At 37.2% G+C, this 18,746-nt stretch overlaps 1 protein-coding gene across 1 annotated transcript; it reads left to right on the top strand.

Moving 5' to 3' along the window:
- Positions 1–3,173: 3,173 nt before the first annotated feature.
- LOC125124435 (olfactory receptor 5AK2-like) lies at positions 3,174–4,124 on the top strand. The gene has a single exon (XM_047774544.1). It carries the CDS (start codon positions 3,174–3,176, stop codon positions 4,122–4,124), a length of 951 nt encoding a protein of 316 aa, XP_047630500.1.
- Positions 4,125–18,746: the final 14,622 nt, after the last annotated feature.

Below are 18,746 nucleotides of genomic sequence, written 5' to 3'. Positions count from 1 at the left end.
ACCCAGTTTTAGAGAGTTTTCTATTTTCCCTCTCCTGTTGATCTCTATTTTGGTTATTGATCTCTAGTTTGATTCCATTGTCTTTGGGGAAAACACACTATATGATTTCAATTTTTTGAATTTGATAAAAGAATTTTCATGTCTTAATATATGGTCTAATTTGATATATACCTTACTGGAGCTGGAACTATATATATATATATTTTTCTTTTCTTCTTAGAGAGACTGTTCACCTGATGTCTATTGGATCATGTTGGCTGAGGATGTTGTTGAGTTTTTCTCTATCCTTGTGATTTCCTGCCTAATTGTTCTATCACGCGTTCAGAGAGGAGTGTTGAAGACGCCAGTTATTATTACGTATTTGTCTGTTTCTCCCTTCAGCTCTAACAGTTTTTGCTTCGTGTATGAATTGTAGCTCTCCTGTGTGGTGCTCACACCTTAAGGACTGAAATTTCTGCTTGGTAGGTTAACCCTTTCATCATTCCATGGTATCTCTCATTGTCCTTGGTACTGTTCCTTGCTGTGAAATCCACTCGATATATTAATATAGCCACTCTTGGAGTTCGCATCGTGGCTCAGTGTTTAATGAACCCAACTAACATCCAGGAGAATGTGGGTTTGATCCCTGGCCTCGCTCAGTGGGTTAAGGATGCAGCATTGCCATGAGCTGTGGTATAGGTCGCAGATGCGGCTGGGATCCAGCATAGCTGTTGCTGTGGTGCAGGCCGGTGGTTAGAGCTCCTATTGGACCCCTAGCCTTGGAACCACCATATGCCTCCGGTGCAGCCCTAAAAAGCAACAAAAATATATATATAGCCACTCGTTCATTCTGTGGGTTAATGTTTGCATAGTATGTATCTTCATTGTTGTACTTGAAACATACATATATCATTGCATTGACATGCATTGCTGCTCCACAGAATAAATAATTTCATCATGTCTTTCTCTCCACTCTGCCACATTCTTACTTGTAATTAACATTTTTAAAACATTGAGACAGAAGAAGGAGCAAGAAAAGAAAAAAATACAGATAAATACAATAGATCTTCTTTCTCTTGAGCTTTCTAAGTTGTTCGACCGTAAAAGCAAAGAGTTTAACCCATCTAATGTGGTTCTCAGAGTACCCACATTTCACTCAAACTGGTCAAATGTAACACCAGCTGTGCATATATGATGTAAACCTCGAGTAGCCACTGGGAAAGCTATTCAGAGATATGCAATGAAAACACTGTAAATAAATCAAAATGGGAATGTTAAAAAAATCTCAAGTAGCCTACAGAAAGGCAGGCAAAAAAAAAAAAACAGAAACAGAAAAGGAAGACAGGAAACAACCCACCCCCCAAAAAAGCCAAGCATAAGCCTTAACTGATCAATGATTCCATAAAATGTAAATGGTGCTCTATTTTGAAAACAACAAACATCGTCAATTCCCACTTTTAAAATGAAAAAGGAAGTGCAGAAATGTATAAGTTTAAAAACTTTAAAATTCTTTCTAGACTGTGTATTGATCCATGAGATGAATGTGCTGTGATCTCCTTAATGGTATTTCCAAATTTTGCTATTATAAACAGTGTTTCAGAACACCACTAACTTCTAAGTAGTTTCGGGACCCAAGTTACAAAGGAAGGAACTCAGGCTGAAGGTAGTAACATCCTTTGTCTCTGATACCTGGTAGGACAAGAAGTCAATGCAGACCTGCCACTCTCCTTTCCACTGTCCAAAGCTGAACCTAAAAGAGGTTTCAGAAGCTCTGAGACTCAACATGAGTTAAATGTGTTCAAGTGGCCTGGGAGCTGGCCATGTTCTTCAGAGTTTTCATTTGATTCGCAAACACCTTCATCATAAACGAAGCAAGAAATTTCATACTGAGACAACCCACCCTTAACGTTCGTTTTCTGGGTCCCAGGTGGGTGGTGAGGTTTGTACTCATTTCTTCCACTCTTGAAAGTGTCCCCATGGTGTCCTATCACTTCATTTGAATTCAGAAGGATTAAGGTCAAGTTGATATGGTAACTGGGATAATAATAATTACCCATCATTCTACATTACGTGGCCCCTGGACCAAGTCTAGCTTCCTCTTGGAAGTGCTTATAATACCCAGTGGATGCTTACATCCAGCCTCCCTCAAAGGGCTGCATTTCAGCTATTTTAATCACAAATTAACCTGAGGAAGGAACTTGCGCTTAAACTTATGTCCCCACGCCCTCACCAAATGTTAAATTAAAGGGAACGGTTTCATATTCCCTTATAACCAAGGTATTTGACTCTGCTTACTTCTCAAGGTGTTTTAGAGAACCAGAGAAGTCCAGTCAACGACAAGCCTAGTTTGCTACATTCCTACCATGAAAGGCACATTCTCACTGACCATCTCGTGTTTGCATGTACATCACTCTGCTTCGAGTTACCTATATCAGGATAAAGAATCCTCTGATGATGCACTGAGTATGTGCATTCTTCTGCTATGAGTAAGTTTCTTTCATTACATCGTTTCTAACATGTGCCAATGAAGAAGAATATAACTCTCACAAATCAACCAATTCAGAATACAAATGACACCACATATAAGTAGTGTGTGTGTGTGTGTGTGTGTGTGTGTGTGTGTAAAGAATGTCATATGTGTTGTGACGAATGTCAACTAGATGGCAATTCCATGCTCAGGATAGTAGTACAAACATTCTAAAGCCTTCAAACATAAGTAGACCATAAACATATCTCAGAAAGTTTCTTTTCCTAATTTATGCTACTAATTTCAAGACCGAACTAGGATGAAAATAATAAATGGCTGACGCAAAAACTATAGGTTGCTGAAAAGGTACATAATTATTTGTGTATATTACTTTATAAAAGCACAGATATCTGTTTATGGTGGTGGAAATGGGTTAATATATTTTTTTAGAATCAGACATATTAGAAGTCAGGCCCCTTCCATGAAATCTTCTTTATTTTGCGAATGACTCTATGGCTCCCTTACCTCTGTCGATGTGGTGGTTTCTTATCAAGGAAATGGAAAGAACTATTTGGAAAGAAATAAACCTTTTTATGAGTGTTCACCATGAAAATCCACTTTTTAAAAAAGGGACATGAAATGTAAGAGCCTTTTTTATTCACCAAGTCACATAGATTTCCTTTTTTTCCTAGTCCTCCTCCTGGTTCCTTCTAGACTCCAAGTACTTATGACACAAGGGAATAACACTGAAATAACAGAATTCTTTCTTCTGGGATTTGGTGCCCAACACAAGTTTCGCTATGTCCTCTTCCCTGTATTTCTCCTCATCTATGTGACCTCCCTGGTGGGTAATATTGGAGTCATCCTACTCATCAAGACAGATTCCAGACTTGAGACACCCATGTACTTTTTCCTGCAACATTTGGCCTTTGTTGATCTCTGTTACACCACGGCTGTCACTCCCAAGATGCTACAGAACTTCATAGTAGAAAACAAAGCAATATCCTTCAAGGGTTGTGTCATGCAGTTACTGGTTTATGCAACATTTGCCACCAGTGACTGTTACCTCCTGGCTGCGATGGCCGTGGACCGCCATGTGGCCATCTGTAGCCCACTTCACTATCCCATAGTCATGTCTCGAAGAGCCTGCTTCTGGTTGGTAGCTGGTTCGTATGTCATGGGCTCAATGAATGCTTCTGTGCACACGGGTTTTACCTTTTCGCTGTTCTTCTGCAAGGGTAATACCATCGATCACTTGTTCTGTGATGTTCCTCCAATTCTCGCCCTTTCATGCTCCAGCATTGACATCAACGTCATGCTCCTCGTTGTCTTTGTGGGATTTAATTTACTGTTCACTGTGTTGGTTGTCATCTTTTCCTACGTGAATATCATCCCTGCCATCCTGAAGATCTCTTCTGCCGCAGGGAGGAGAAAAGCCTTCTCCACGTGTGGCTCCCACCTGACCACAGTCACCATTTTCTATGGGACTCTTTCTTACATGTACTTACAGTCTCATTCTCATAATTCCCAGGAGAATATGAAGGTGGCCTCCGTATTTTATGGCGTTGTGATTCCCATGTTAAACCCCCTGATCTATAGTTTGAGAAATAAGGAGGTAAAAGAAGCTCTAAAAGTGATATGGAAAAAAAATTCTTCTAGATTAGACTCGAATTCTTAAAATTCAGCACATCAAAGCATTCAGGAGAGATGTTTTACCTGGATTTAGTATTTCTGAAATAGGGATCCTGTTCACATCATAAACCAATGCTACTTCTTTCAATAGGTAAGTTCTCAAATGTGGGCAATATAGTGAAAACATCTCGTGGGACTGAAAAATAAACTTGCCAGGAGATTCCGATGGTGCTTGCTTCTGATACTTGTTTGTAAGTCCACTGACGTTACCATGTCAGGCACAAAGGAATTAAAGAACACGCCCTGCCTAAGAATAGTCAGAGAGATGTCTAACCACACAGGAACCACTGTAACATCCTTGTTTCGGGCTGATGGCTAATTTCCCTCTTTGCTTTCTCCCTACTTATGGTGTGATTCATCTCTCCACCAGGAGAGATGCATATCCCCACCAGTGCAGAAGCATGAAGGTGAGGAAAGTAATCTTCTCAAAACTGGATTCCCAACATCTAGCTTATTCTTAAAATATTGTAGTGGTCAATAAGTATTTTTTGGATAAATAGATTGACAAATAAAAGGTGGAAAAACAGACCAGAAATCTAAACACAGCACTCTTACATTAGTTGAAAGTAAAAAACTGCAATCCAGCTCTGCTGTTCCTGGTCGAAAAGTAAAGCAGTCATTGAATGAGATATACAGATGGAAAATAAGCATATGGAAAGATGTTACACATGTGTCATCAGGGAAAATGCAAATGAAAACGAGATACCACTACACTCCTATTAGAATGACCAAAATCCAGAAAGCTGATAGTACCTAATGCTGATGAAGATGTGGAAACAGCGAGAACTCTCATTCATTGCTGTGAGAATGCAAACGGCTAGAGCCACTTTGCAAGTAAGTCTGGAGGTTTCTTACAAAATTAAACATATTCTTACCATATAATCCAGCAATACCCTTGGTATTTACCCAAAGGAGTTGAAAACTTATGTCCACAAAAACCTACACCAAACATTTATAGCATCTTAATTTATAACTGCCCAAACTTGGAAGTTAACAAAAATGTCCTTCCATAGGTGAATGGGTCATTAAAGCATGGGTACATCCAGAGAGTGGAATATTTTCAGTGCTAAAAAGAGATAAGCTATCATGCCATGAAAAGACATTGGGCCTTGCTGTACAGTGGGAAAATAAAAAAAGAAAAAAAGAAAAGAAAAGAAAAGACATTGGGGAACCTTAAATGCATATTACTAAGTGAAAGAAGACAATTGTAAAAGCTGGCACTGTATAATTTCTTCTATGTGGTATTCTCTGAAGGACAAACTGTGAAAACAGATCTTTTTAGATCAGTGATTGCTATAGTTTGAGGTCGTAGGAGGGGTGAATAGGTGGGGCGCAGAGGGTTTTTAGAACATACTGTGTATGATACCATAACGATGGATACATATCATTATAGGATTTGTCTAAACTCATAGCATGTACAACACCAAGAGTGAACGGTGACATAAACCATGGACTTTGGGTAACTATGATGAGTCAATGTAGGTTTATCAGTTGTAACACATGTACCACTCTTTTGGATGATATTGACATGAGGAGAAGCTATGTAGGTGTGAGCTTTGGGGCAGGGGGGAATATGGGAAATCTCTGCGGCTGCCTCTCAATTTTTCTGTGAACCTAAAACTGCTCTAGAAAAAAAGTCTTAACGGAAAGGGAAGAAGAGTAAAGCAGCATCCATGATTTTACCAAGCTTACCAACAGGAACAGTTGCCTATAACAACATCAAAATAGCACTATTGGAAATAAACACACAGAATGAAATTCTATTTTCTTTTTCTTTCTTTTTCTTTTTTTTTTTTTTTTGCGCGTGTGTGTGTGTGTGTCTTTCTGTCTTTTCTGGTGCTGCACCCATGGCATGTGGACGTTCCCGGGCTAGGAGTCTAATCAGAGCTGTAGCCACCAGCCTACGCCAGAGCCACAGCAACGCCAGATCCAAGCCATGTCTGCGACCTACACCACAGCTCATGGCAACGCCAACTCCATAACCCACTGAGTGAGGCTAGGGATTGAACCTACAACCTCATGGTTCCTAGTTGGATTCGTTAACCACTGAGCCATGACGGGAACTCCCAGAATGAAATTCTAAAGTAAGTCTCTGTCATGGTATATGCATGTATGGGGTGGGCAGGTGGGAAGGACATGAGTGGTGAGCAGATCCGCTCCCTTGGATCCTTAGTTTCCTGACCTGATCGGTTTCTTAATACACATTTTATGGAATAAATTCGTGAAACCAACTCAGTAAATGAAGCAAACTACCAGGGATGTCTTTATGGAAAACGTTTGTCTCTTTTTGTTACTATGGATATCTAGGAATTGTTGTTGTTGTTATTGCTAATGTTATTTTCTCTCTAGGATTTTGAGGTCAGGAGTGTGTGTGTGTGTGTGTGTGTGTGTGTGAGAGAGAGAGAGAGAGAGAGAGAGAGAGAGAGAGACAGAAGACACATACAGCTAAGAGCATAGGATAATCATGAGCATTAAGGAGAGTAAGAGCAGAGAGTTGCCGTTTAACCCAGAGGAGGGTGAGCAATCCTTGCAGTGGATGCATGAGTGGTATTGCCATCAGTCCCCACCAGACAGACCACACGTTTCATCAGTTAACCATCAATATTGATATGACTATTTACACAGATAACTGATTAATGAGGTTAAGGGAAAGGTCAGACTGTTGCCAAGAATATTGGAGCCGGGAGGCGGAAGATAAAGGTCACCCACCACCACAGTGAAAGGGGAATAAACATGACAGCATCTCAGAAGCATTCCAGGTAGAGTGGGAAAAAGTGGAATGGAGTCACCCTCTAAAACCTAAGCTAAATCACATGATTAGAGGTTTGGACCTTTCAGTTCCATCCCCCAACCTCCATGCAGGGGAGAGGGGCTTGAGATTGAGTTTAGTCACCAGTAACCAATCAATCAAGCCTATGTAATGAAACCTCCATAAAAACCCAAAAGGACTAGTTTCGGAGCACTTCCAGGTTGATGAACATGTGGTGATTCAAGGAGAATGACATTCTGAAGGAAGGCATGGAAGCTCTGTGCCCTTTCCCCATACCTTCCCCTATGCATATCTTCCATCTAGCTGTTCCTGAGTTATATACTTTTATAATAAACCAGTTATCTGGTAAGAAAGAAAAATAAAAATAGAACCTAGGCTAATACAACAATGGGGTCCTCATTATATCCCTATTTACTCATAAGTCCAAGTCCTAAAAAATACAGATGACAGCAGATGAAAGACGACTTTAGCCAAATGGTAGCACCAGCCTCAGCTGCTGTGCCAGATAGGCTAAACAAACAGCCTCTGGCACTAAGCGCTGGCACTGATTTAGGAATGCGGTCTTTTCAACACCGGTCAAGAGGCAAGATCCAAGTAAGGCCTCTTCTCTTGGCATAGTTATAACCATGCATTCCCCATCCTTTCCCAGGGCTGTGTTAACTCCTCAGGGACAGTACAGCCTTTGGGAACTTCGCTGTCTGGAAGCCTGTGGACCATCACTCTGGTCCACTACAGGGACATCGGTGGACCCGAGGGACAGAAAGCGGAAAGTACTCTGTCGTACTTTGTTGTGACAGCAATAAGGATAGAAAATTAATACAATGTCCATGAGAAAAATCATGCCAAGTGACAGGAACAATAAAGTTGATAACATTGTATATAGCAAAAAAAAAAAAAACCCTGAAACAACTCGGAAGTCCGTCGAAAAGATGTGTTTGTCCAGGTCCTCTAAAAGCAGCCACCAAGAGGGGCTCACACATGAAAACAATGTAGTAGGAAATGGCTATGTCAGAGGAAACAGAGAAGGTCCTGAGGAGGGCTGAGAGGGATATCAGACCAAGATGCAAATCTGACCCGGAGTGAGGGAAGGAAAGAAGGTTGGACAGATGCGATGTAGAATATCATGAAGTGTAAGGAAGAATTGGTCGTTACAACGAACAACCCTTGAGCCAAAAGGGATGACAAACAAATCCTGCACCTCCCAGGAATAGGTCCTTATTAGAATCTCTCCCATAAGCAGCCACTGCAGAGCATCCCCATGGGAGCTGTGGCCTCAGTGAAACTACTGTAATGGATTTTTAAAATGAGTAGCTATTAACTCTTAATTTCCATTCCATAAAGGAGGAGTTCTGAAAGTTCATTCACTTGGCTGTCACAAAGGAGAATGGACACATGAGTTAGGTTTTAATCACACAATGGAATAATATGCTGCAGCAAAAATAATTGAGCTACAACTACCACAACACAGTGGTTGGATTTTAGTCATGTTGAGACAAAATGAAAGTCCCAGAAGAAAGAGAATAAAGTTTTTAAGTGTAGTAGCAGGCAAACTAGATAATGTATTTTTTAGGTAAGTGTGTGCATTCATACACACTAGATTTCAAACTAGATTTCAAAAAAAGGAAAAATACTAGATTTCAAAAAAAGGAAAAATACACAAAACATCCACAGTGTTTGGGACTTGCAGGCAAGGATAAAGGTAGTCAGGTGCATGGGATAGAAACAAGTACATTAGTAGGTATAAGTAATAAGATATTGAATCCAGGGACTGAGTGCTGCTTTCCATAAATATTATATAATTAATATTAAATAAGACCATGCGTGGACTAGGGGTGACAGTGAGTCATGAAGCATGGTTATGACCAGTCCAGCGTGGTGCACTTTAACTGTTATAATGTGAATTTAATTAATAATTAAAATAAAAATTCAGAAAATTCAAAAATAGTAGTTTCTAAGAATGGTTACCCATTCTTTTTGCACAAGGCAAGCCATAGCTTTACTTCTAACATTCTCAGGAAGATTGTGTGCTCACTTAACCCGAGCTGTCATCTCCAGTATCAAGTCATTCAAAAGTCAGTCTATAGGACAGAATAACTCATTGTGAGACTAGCCTTAATCCACAACAAAAATAAAAATAGATGTTCCTTTATTAAAATCCAATCAATTTCTTGATTGTTTAAAATTTATAATTTATTTAAAATGTATTTTAAAGTATACGTTATCTCTGTGTACTTCCAAATTAATTTTTAGATAAGTTATGTGAATCAAAAAGCAAAAGGAATTAAAGGTTTAGTCACTCTCTCCCTATTACTCAAAGGCAGCCACTCTTTTTTTTTTTTTGAATTATTTTATTAAAGTGTAGTTTAAAGTGGTGGAATGTTAGGCTCAAGAGATTGGAGCTAAAGGCAAATATTTATATTCAAATTTTATATTTAGCCACCTTCAACTTTAATATCTGAGGTACTCGATGTTACACAGAACCCCAGCTTCATACATCCTTCCCTAACAAGTTTTGGCCATTCTCTGGTAGGACAAAAAGGGGGAAATTTAAGATTTCCCTCGCATCAACTTTTTATAGACATGTAATAAAGACAGAGAAGGAAGTACATCAGGTGCCTTTAGGTGCTCAGAATTGGCTCTCTGCTGAGGTATCTCCTGCCCTAGGAAGCAGGGTTAGGGGTTCTGTCAGCTATTTTGAGCTATGTAGGCTGTAATGGAACTCTCTAAAAGGAAGTGTAATGGTTAATTTTATATGTCAACTTGACTGAACTAAGAGGTGCCCAGAAAGGTAGCAGAACATTCTTTCTGGGTGTGTCTGTGATATGTTTTAGGGTACAAAAAAAGTAAGCATGTACTCAGCAGTATACATGAACAGATAGTGTCAGAATGGCTTAGAAGTAGAAAAATAAACATTATCAAATACATAATTATAAAGTATTAATCAATTTGCTACAAGATTTTTCTTCTAACTAGGCAATAATAATAACAGCAAAGTGAAATGTGAAATATAAATGCAGCATATTCATCAAAGTGTTAAGTTATGTGAGAGATCTAAAATCTAAAGTACAGCAGCTAAGTGAGAGGTGCTTTCAAGAGATTTTCATGAAAAAGAAAGGGAAAGGAAAAAGCTACCAGCCCCAAAACCTTTAAGAAACATTCATAGACCTGGTGAAATGATTCACTTCTGCATTGCAATAAACTAATAATCTATCAGGAAAAGTCTTCAAAATCACATTTAAAATTACATCAAAAAGAACAAAATACCTAGGCATAAACTTAATCAAGGAAGTTAAAGACCTATACTCTGAAAATTATAAAACACTAATGAAGGAAATTGAAGATGATACAAAGAAATTGAAAGATATGTCATGCTCTTGGATTGGAAAAATTAATATTGTTAAAATAACCATGCTACCTACAGCAATCTACAATTTAATGCAATCCCTATCACAAATACCCATGACGTTTTTCACAGAATTAGAGAAGATAGTCCTAAAATGCATGTGGAACTAAAAAAGATCTTGAATTGCCAAAGCAATCTTGGGAAAAAAGAACAAAGCTGGAAATATAACCCTCCCAGACTTCAGACTGTACTACAAAACTATAGCAATCAAAACAGCATGTTATTGGCACAAAAACGACACACACATCAGTGGAACAGAATAGACAACCCAGAAGTAAACCTCTGCACCTATGGCGAATTAATCTACAAAAAAATAGGCAAGAATGTATAATGGATAAAAGACTCTGTCTTCAATAAGTGGTGCCGGAAAACTGTACTGTTACATGTAAAACGATGAGATTAAGACATTTTTCTCACAACATATACAAAAATAAACTCAAAATGGATTAAAGATCTAAATGTAAGACCTGAAACCACAAAACTAGGAGAGAACTGAGGCAGAATATTCTTTGACATAAATCATAACAATATTTTTTGAATCTCTCTCCTAAGGCAAAACAAATAAAAGCAAAGCAGATTACATCTAATTAAATTTAAAAGCTTTTGCACAACATGGGAAACCACTGATAAGACAAAAAGACAACCTAGGGGATGGAAGAAAATATTTGCAGATGATGTAATCGACAGGGGGCCAATATCCAAAGTATATAAACAGCTCATACAACTCAAGATCAAAAAAAAAAAAACCATTAAAAATTGGGCAGAATACCTGAATAGACATTTTTCGAAAGAAGACATACAGATGGCTAACAGCCACGTGAAAAGATGTTCAACATCACTAATTAGAGATATCACAGTGAGATATCATCTCACACTTAAAGTCTACAAATAGCAAATGTTGATGAGGATGTGGGGGAAAGGGGACTTTTGATGGGAATGTAAACTCATGTAGCCACTATGAAAAACTAAGGATAGAACTACCATAAAAGATCCAGAAATTCCACTCCTGGGTATATATCCAAAAAAAAAAAAGCAAACAAACAAAAACTAAAAACAAAAGCACTAATTTGAAAGATATACATACCTGAATGTTCATAGAGCCTTGCTCACAATACCTAAGATACAGAAGCAACCCGTGTCCATCAATAAATGAGGCAATAAAGAAGATATTACACACACACACACACACACACAGGATTATTACTCAGCCTTAAATAAATAATAAAATTTGCCATTTACAATGACATGTATGGACCTGGAGGATATTATGCTAAGTGTAATAAATCAGACAGAAAAAGGCAAATACTGTATGTTTCTACTTATATGTGGGACCTTAAAAATAAAACAAACAATGAATATAACAATATAGAAACAGCCTTACAGATACAGAGAACAAACTAGTGGTTACCCATCAGGAAAGGGCCGTTGAGAGGGTCAAGATAGGGGAAGGGGATTAAGAGATACAAACCCAGTAGGTGTAAAATAAATAGGATACAAGGATGTAATGTACAGTACAGGGAATAAAGCTAATATTTTATAATAACTTTAAATGGAGTATAATTATAAAAATATTGAATCACTATGTTGTATACTTGAAACTAGTATAATATTGTAAATCAACTATACTTTAACTTTAAAAAAATAGTCCTTGTTTTAGGGACCCAAAGTAAGCTGTGTTTTCTTCTACTTGCAGTTGAACACATTCCTACTTGAGACCCTGGTTATGCAATAAGTAATGCTGAATGCCAGTTAAACAGCTGTTGACCATAACTCTCCTTCATATGTTTGTTTGTTAATCGAAGAGCTACAGACTCATTGAATATAGCTTTCTCCTTTCATACTTATTCAATGAAAGGCTTAACCCTAGCAGACGTTAGCCAAACACAACTTGAAGTCTATTATTCCACAGAATTTTTTTTACCAGAAATATTTTTATGTCATAAAGTGCAACTGGAAAAAAAGATTCTTTTTATTGAGGGATGATTTTTTAAGTATATAAACTTTTAGGAAAAAAGAAAGAAGGAATCAAGATTAACTTTTTTCTTCAAATAAATAAAAATGGTAAATATGATAATATAACATATGTTTAAATAGTAGTAGCTCTGTCACACTAGGGAGGGACCATGTGTTCCTTAAATTTAATTAGCTTTGGATTTTGTTTTTCAGAAAGTCATCTCTTTCACTAATTATGGTGACAAATATAATTATCTAGACAAAGCGTAGGTTCCTGGATGTAAGAAAAAATGCTCCATCACATTCATAACAATGGAGAAAAGGGAATTATTCTATAGCAAGGTGAGTCTAAAAAACCTACAATAAATAAATAAATAATAAATAAACTTAAATTTTCTTCAGCAGAACATAGTGAATGTTATTTTTTTTTTTTCCATTTCCATCTTAGTCCCTGGAAGCTAGGATTCTCAAGAGAGTGAGTATCGATCCCTTAGGTCCCAACTATAAATTCCTCAGATAGAAGGAACCACACACCCAGACACTGTGGGCAATCAGCCTGTACCAGTTGCAGAAAGACAAGCTGGAGGCAAGCCTGGTGTAAGTTCAACATCCAAATCCCATTTTTCACATCAGCCATGAATCATCCCAGAGTGGGCTGGAAATGGTGAAGCAAAAGGGTTAGAGCCTAAGGTCTCATACGTTTCACCCGCTCCCCCAGAAAACCAGATCAGTTCATCCCTGGTGACCTAACAGAAATGGAGTAAGAAAGTGGAATTAGACTGTGCATTGCCTGGGAAGAATGTGACTGAATGGATATTGTACAATTGGATGAATGAATGAGTCTGAATCTTGTGGCTTTCATGCATTATTTGCACATGTTATTATGACCTTTGGTGAGTTCCCATTCAGTGCCTAGCCCTGTGCTGGCAAGTTTGCAGAAGACACAGCCCTTGGACTTTACATCACTCCCAAGCAGTCTTTACTTCTTTCCCTACCTCTTCTTTTTAAAAAATGTTAAGCTATTTTGACTACCTGCAAGAAAATGAACCCCAAACTCACTCTTTGTCTAATTTAAATGTCACATTTGCAACACGGCATTATGTGTGTATAGGTGCACAGATAACATTTTCAATATTAAATATTCCTGATTATTGCACTAATTGCAAAAATGAAGATATTTTTCAAAGAAAATAAGTTTATTAGTTTAAAGATTTGTCTCTCTCCTACTCCCATGCCCACGGATAACCATTAAAACCTTAGTGTGACTCCTTCCTGAGCTTTTCCACACACTGAGAAGGAAAATGAGAAAAAGAGAGTGGGAGTGAAAGAAACTTTTATTTTTAAGAATCCACACTATGTATTATTCTGAGACTTGGTATGTTCATTGACAATATAACAAGAGCACCTTTCCATAAAAGTATACATTTATCTCATACTTTTTGGACTGTGTATTGACCCATAGTATGAATCTACTCTGACTTTATGTAACTTTTTTTAATTTTTGCATTTATAAACAGTGCTACTACAAAAATCATGACCTTCTAGGTAATTCTGTGATCCTCATTTTATAGAGGACAGAACTGAAGGTGAAAGGAGTTACATCCTTTGTCTCTATGAGGTGGTAAGACCAAAATTCAAACCGAGGTCTGCCTGTTGCCTTTCCACTGCACATTGTGTGTGTGTGTGTGTGTGTTTCCTTGTTTATATGGGACGAATTTATCTATAATATGTCCCATAATGGAAATTCTTAACCATAGGAAGGCATATATTTAATTTTACTGCTATTTCCAAATTTGTCTCTAACATGACTGTGCTAATTTACTTTCCCACCAGAAATATGTGAGTCCCCATGGCTCAACTTTCCCACCAAAACTTTGCATTTTAGATTTAGGAAGGTAAGATTGTATTTCAATGCAATACTACTACTCAATTATCTGATTACTAGTGAGTTGTGTATATTTTTATATCTCTGTTGACCATTTAGGTTTTTTCTTCTATAACTCTGTGTACGTCTTTTGTGAGTTTTTCCACTGGGTATTACATGTATACTGGTTACTAATCCCTTACATCTGTATTTGTTACAAACAAAATTACCTGAGTAAATTTCCAGTGAGTATCTAGTCTTTCTTTTTATTTTATAATATTGGTATTCTTAATTTAAATATAGTTCAATTCAATGTTTTATGATTCTTGCGTTCATGTCTTGTTTAAATTTTGTTGTTTTACTCTCAAAGCTTTACAATATAAGTCTTTAATACATTTGGAATGAATCTTTATAAAATGTAAAGTATAAATACTAATTTTTTTTGGCTGCTCCAGCAGCATGTGGAATTCCCAGGCCAAGGACTGAAACCATGCCACAGCAGCAACCCAAGCTGCTGGAGTGACAGCATTGGATCCTTAACCAGCTGTGCCACAAGGGAACTCCTACAATATTATTTTTAATATGTAAAAGCCCTAATAGCTCCATAGTGTTTATTGGGCCATCTTTCATTGATGTACATGCTACCGTTTTCATATACCAAGCTTCCAAAGACTTATGCATCTGTTTTTGGTATCTTTTTCTCAGTTCCATTGATCCATTTCTCCACCCTGACACCACACTGACTTTATTAGTATTACTTTATAAGATGTTTTTATTTCCCATAGGATAAGTTCTCACCTGGTTTCCCTTTAAAATTGTTTTAACTATTTTTAGCTCTTTTCTCTTCCATGTAAAATTTAAAATAAGTCTATCAGGGTGAACATAAAATTCTTTTAAGCATTCTATTGGAAGTACATTGAATATGTAGGGGAAAAAACCGAACGTTAACAATATTGAGTTCCTCTTCACGATCTTGGTTTATGCTTCAGTCTTCTTGAAGCATTTGAATAAAGTTTTATTTACTCTATAATGGTCATGAACATTCTTAGATTCACATCTAGGTACTTTTATTCTGGTTATTATAAATTAAAATTTTTCAAACTCTTTCAAAATTATTGCTGGAGAACAGAAATCCAATTGATTATTAAACTACTATCAAGTAACTTTACTAGGCTCACTAAGAATTTCTCTCTCAGTTCGCTAGGGTTTTCTATAAAGATTTTACATTCCCTAAAAATAATAATAGTTGCGTTCTTCCTTTAAAATCACTTTAGGAGTTCCCGTCGTGGCGCAGTGGTTAACGAATCCGACTAGGAACCATGAGGTTGCGGGTTCAGTCCCTGCCCTTGCTCAGTGGGTTAACGATCCGGCATTGCCATGAGCTGTGGTGTAGGTTGCAGACGTGGCTCGGATCCTGCATTGCTGTGGCTCTGGCGTAGGCTGGTGGCTACAGCTCCAATTCGACCCCTAGCCTGGGAACCTCCATATGCCGTGGGAGCGGCCCAAAAAATAGCAAAAAGACAAAAAAAAATCACTCTACATTTTATTTTATTTGTATGTCCTTTATCCTGGCTAGGACTTCCAGAAAAACATTGAATACATTCAATCATAACATGCATCCTTGTCTTATTCCTTAATTTACAGGCATTGCTTCTCATGATATATTAGTAACTATAATGTTTACTCCAGCAATATGTTAGATAATCTGTACCACGTTATATGTAGTTCCCAGCTATTTCCAGTTTTGATCTGTTCTGTCATGAAAGTTTATTGAGTTTTTCCAAATAATTGTTGGCTTTCTACTGAGATAATCATGTGACATTTTCCTTTAAAATATTAATATGGCAAATTATATCAATAAAATTTCCAGCATTAAAAAAATACTTTCATTTTGGGATAAATATAACTTAGTCTTGATTACTGGTGGAAAATAATTTTTTCCCTGCTACCAATGTTTCTTTCCTACAAAAGGAGCTCATTTTGTGGAATCATGGCCATCCTGTTCCCATTCTATTCACTCAGTTCCTAGAAGGGTGCAGTGACATATCTGATTGGTACATCTACATCTGCTCCGCCCTTATCCTCAGGAGCAGCCGGCATGCTGAAGCCCTTGTCCCCCTGCATCTCAGAGGAGCTTCCCCACAATGTGCAAGAGGCGTGCCCCAGTCACTGCCACCAACACTGGGTAGATAAGCTTGTCTACTCAGGGTGTTCACTGGGCACAAGTAACCTGACTAAGAAAGTCTTCCTACAGGTGTCTGAAGGTGACATAATATCTCTGTATGTACACTTTTTTTATTTCTCGACTTGTTCAAATCCAGGGAAAGGAAGAAAATGGCTATTTACTAGACCCTCTTTGAGACCTGTTTAACACATGATGGATTTGGTTGATGAATGCATGTTTTTAAGCTCTTTACATCTATATTCATAAAGGAGATTTGTTCCAGAGTTCCCATCATGGCTCAGTGGTTAACGAATCCGACTAGGAACCATGAGGTTGCGGGTTGGGTCCCTGCCCTTGCTCAGTGGGTTAACGATCCGGCGTTGCCGTGAGCTGTGGTGTGGATTGCAGACGCGGCTCGGATCCCGCGTTGCTGTGGCTCTGGAGTAGGCCGGTGGCTACAGCTCCGATTCGACCCCTAGCCTGGGAACCTCCAAGAAATGCCAAAAAGACAAAAAAAAAAAAGATTTGTTCCAATGTTTTTCTCATATTTGATTATTTTGGCTTCAGTGTTACAGTGATGTGAATTAGAGAATGTTCTTTACTGAGATTTTTAGGAAAATTTATATAATATTAGAATGAATTATTCCATAAATATTTGGTATAACTTTCCTATAACACAATTGGGCCAAATGTTTGTGAGAGTAAATTTTAAAATAACTATCAAAACTCTTCAATTAGTTTAAAATATTTGAATATTTCACATGCAAACACACATACCAATTACTATCACTCTCTATCTAATTAGTCTGCTTTTTTCTGAAAATAAAATAGAGTAAACATAAAGTAACTATTTTCAAATTATATGTATATATAGAATATTGTGGTTCAAAATATGTACCAGCAACTCAGTATAAGGAAAATAAGTTTTGTTATTACGTTTGACTCTCCTGGGTCAAACGAGCTAAAGGAAGGAATGAACTTTATTTAATTTCTTTAAAAAAAACAAAGTATAAGGCAAAAAAATGATGAATTATTATTTCAAATTTAAGGATTTCTGGTCTGTGAAGAACACCAAACATAAAGTTAATGAATAACAGAATGTGAGAAAATCTTTGTCAAGTCAATATCAAATATTCAAATCTAGATTTTTTTTAAAAGAGCAACCCTAAATTAACTCATAGAAACATTGAGAAAAAATGAAGTCAATTTTTTACAGAAAAATAGAATATCAGAATTTTAAGAATATTAGACAATGATCAGATTTATTTCTAGTTAGGGAAAGAAAGAAATAAAAATTAGATATCACTTTACACTTATTTTTCTGACCAAAAAATATTAGGAAAACACCAATGTTCACTAGAAAGTGAGGACATGGGAACCCCATACACAATTAGTAGGAGTGTACACTGGCACACTCATTAAGGAAAGTTATCTGGAAAAACTTGTTAAATGTGTGCAAACCCTCAGACTCAAAATTTTTGTCCCTAGTAATATGCCCCAGAAAAGTTTTCACAGTGAGTTATATTTAATGGAAACAAGTTGTAACTAACCTACTATCCATCACTAGGAAAGCACATATATAAATTATGATTAGTGGACACCATATAGCAGTGCTACTCAGTGTGGGTCCATGAACCAGCATCAGTCCTTGGACTCTGTTTCCACTCTATGATGAGATAACTCTGAAAGTAACACTGAACATTTCAAAGTATAATAGAACTTTGCTGAGAATTTTTATTGCATTTTTCAAATATTGGTCTACAGCAGATTGGAAATTCCACAACAAAGTGTTCCTTTCCCATAGACCCTTTGAGAAACACAATAAAAGATTCTGCCTGGGTATGAGTCTATGATGGCCAGAGTAGAATTAATAAGGAGACAAAAAGAATAAGATGAGAATATGGAGATAAATTATAAGAAGATAATAGAACTCTGTGGGTAAGTCAAGATTTTCATATACAACAATTTACATTTATGTAAATTACGGTGTATTAATTGAAATGTATAAAGTGTAATTTTAAAGTGAGTTTTTATATGTTCCCTAACCTATATATTTATGAAATGCCAATCATTTTGCACAAGAGAACACAGATTCTGGTCCATGGCAATTTCCCCACACTGTTTATCAAGTTCTCTAAGTTAGGCAGCAAGCTTCAGCCCCCTGCATGTTTGCTTTTAAAATCCAAGTTAATTATGTCATAGAAAGTATCTTGAGTCCACTACAATACCACATTTTATACCATTTTTAGATCAAAAATTAATTAGAAAATCACAATGGTCTTAGCTTTCTTTTTTTTTTTTTTTTCTTAGTGCCGCATGTGGCATATAGAAGTTCCCAGGCTAGGGGTCCAATCAGAGCTGCAGCTGCCGAGCTATGCCACAGTGACAGCAAAGCCAGATCTGAGCCGCATTTGCAACCTAACACTGCAGCTTGCAGCAATGCCAGATCCTTAA

Source organism: Phacochoerus africanus, chromosome 4 (genome assembly GCF_016906955.1).
Source record: "Phacochoerus africanus isolate WHEZ1 chromosome 4, ROS_Pafr_v1, whole genome shotgun sequence".
Lineage (NCBI taxonomy): Eukaryota > Metazoa > Chordata > Mammalia > Artiodactyla > Suidae > Phacochoerus > Phacochoerus africanus.
Note: the sequence above shows the minus strand (reverse complement) of the source record. Positions and strands in the feature narration are given on the sequence as shown.

Coding starts and splice junctions, on each gene's coding strand:
- LOC125124435 (XM_047774544.1), top strand. CDS start 3,174: ATGACACAAGGGAATAACACTGAAATAACAGAATTCTTTCTTCTGGGA.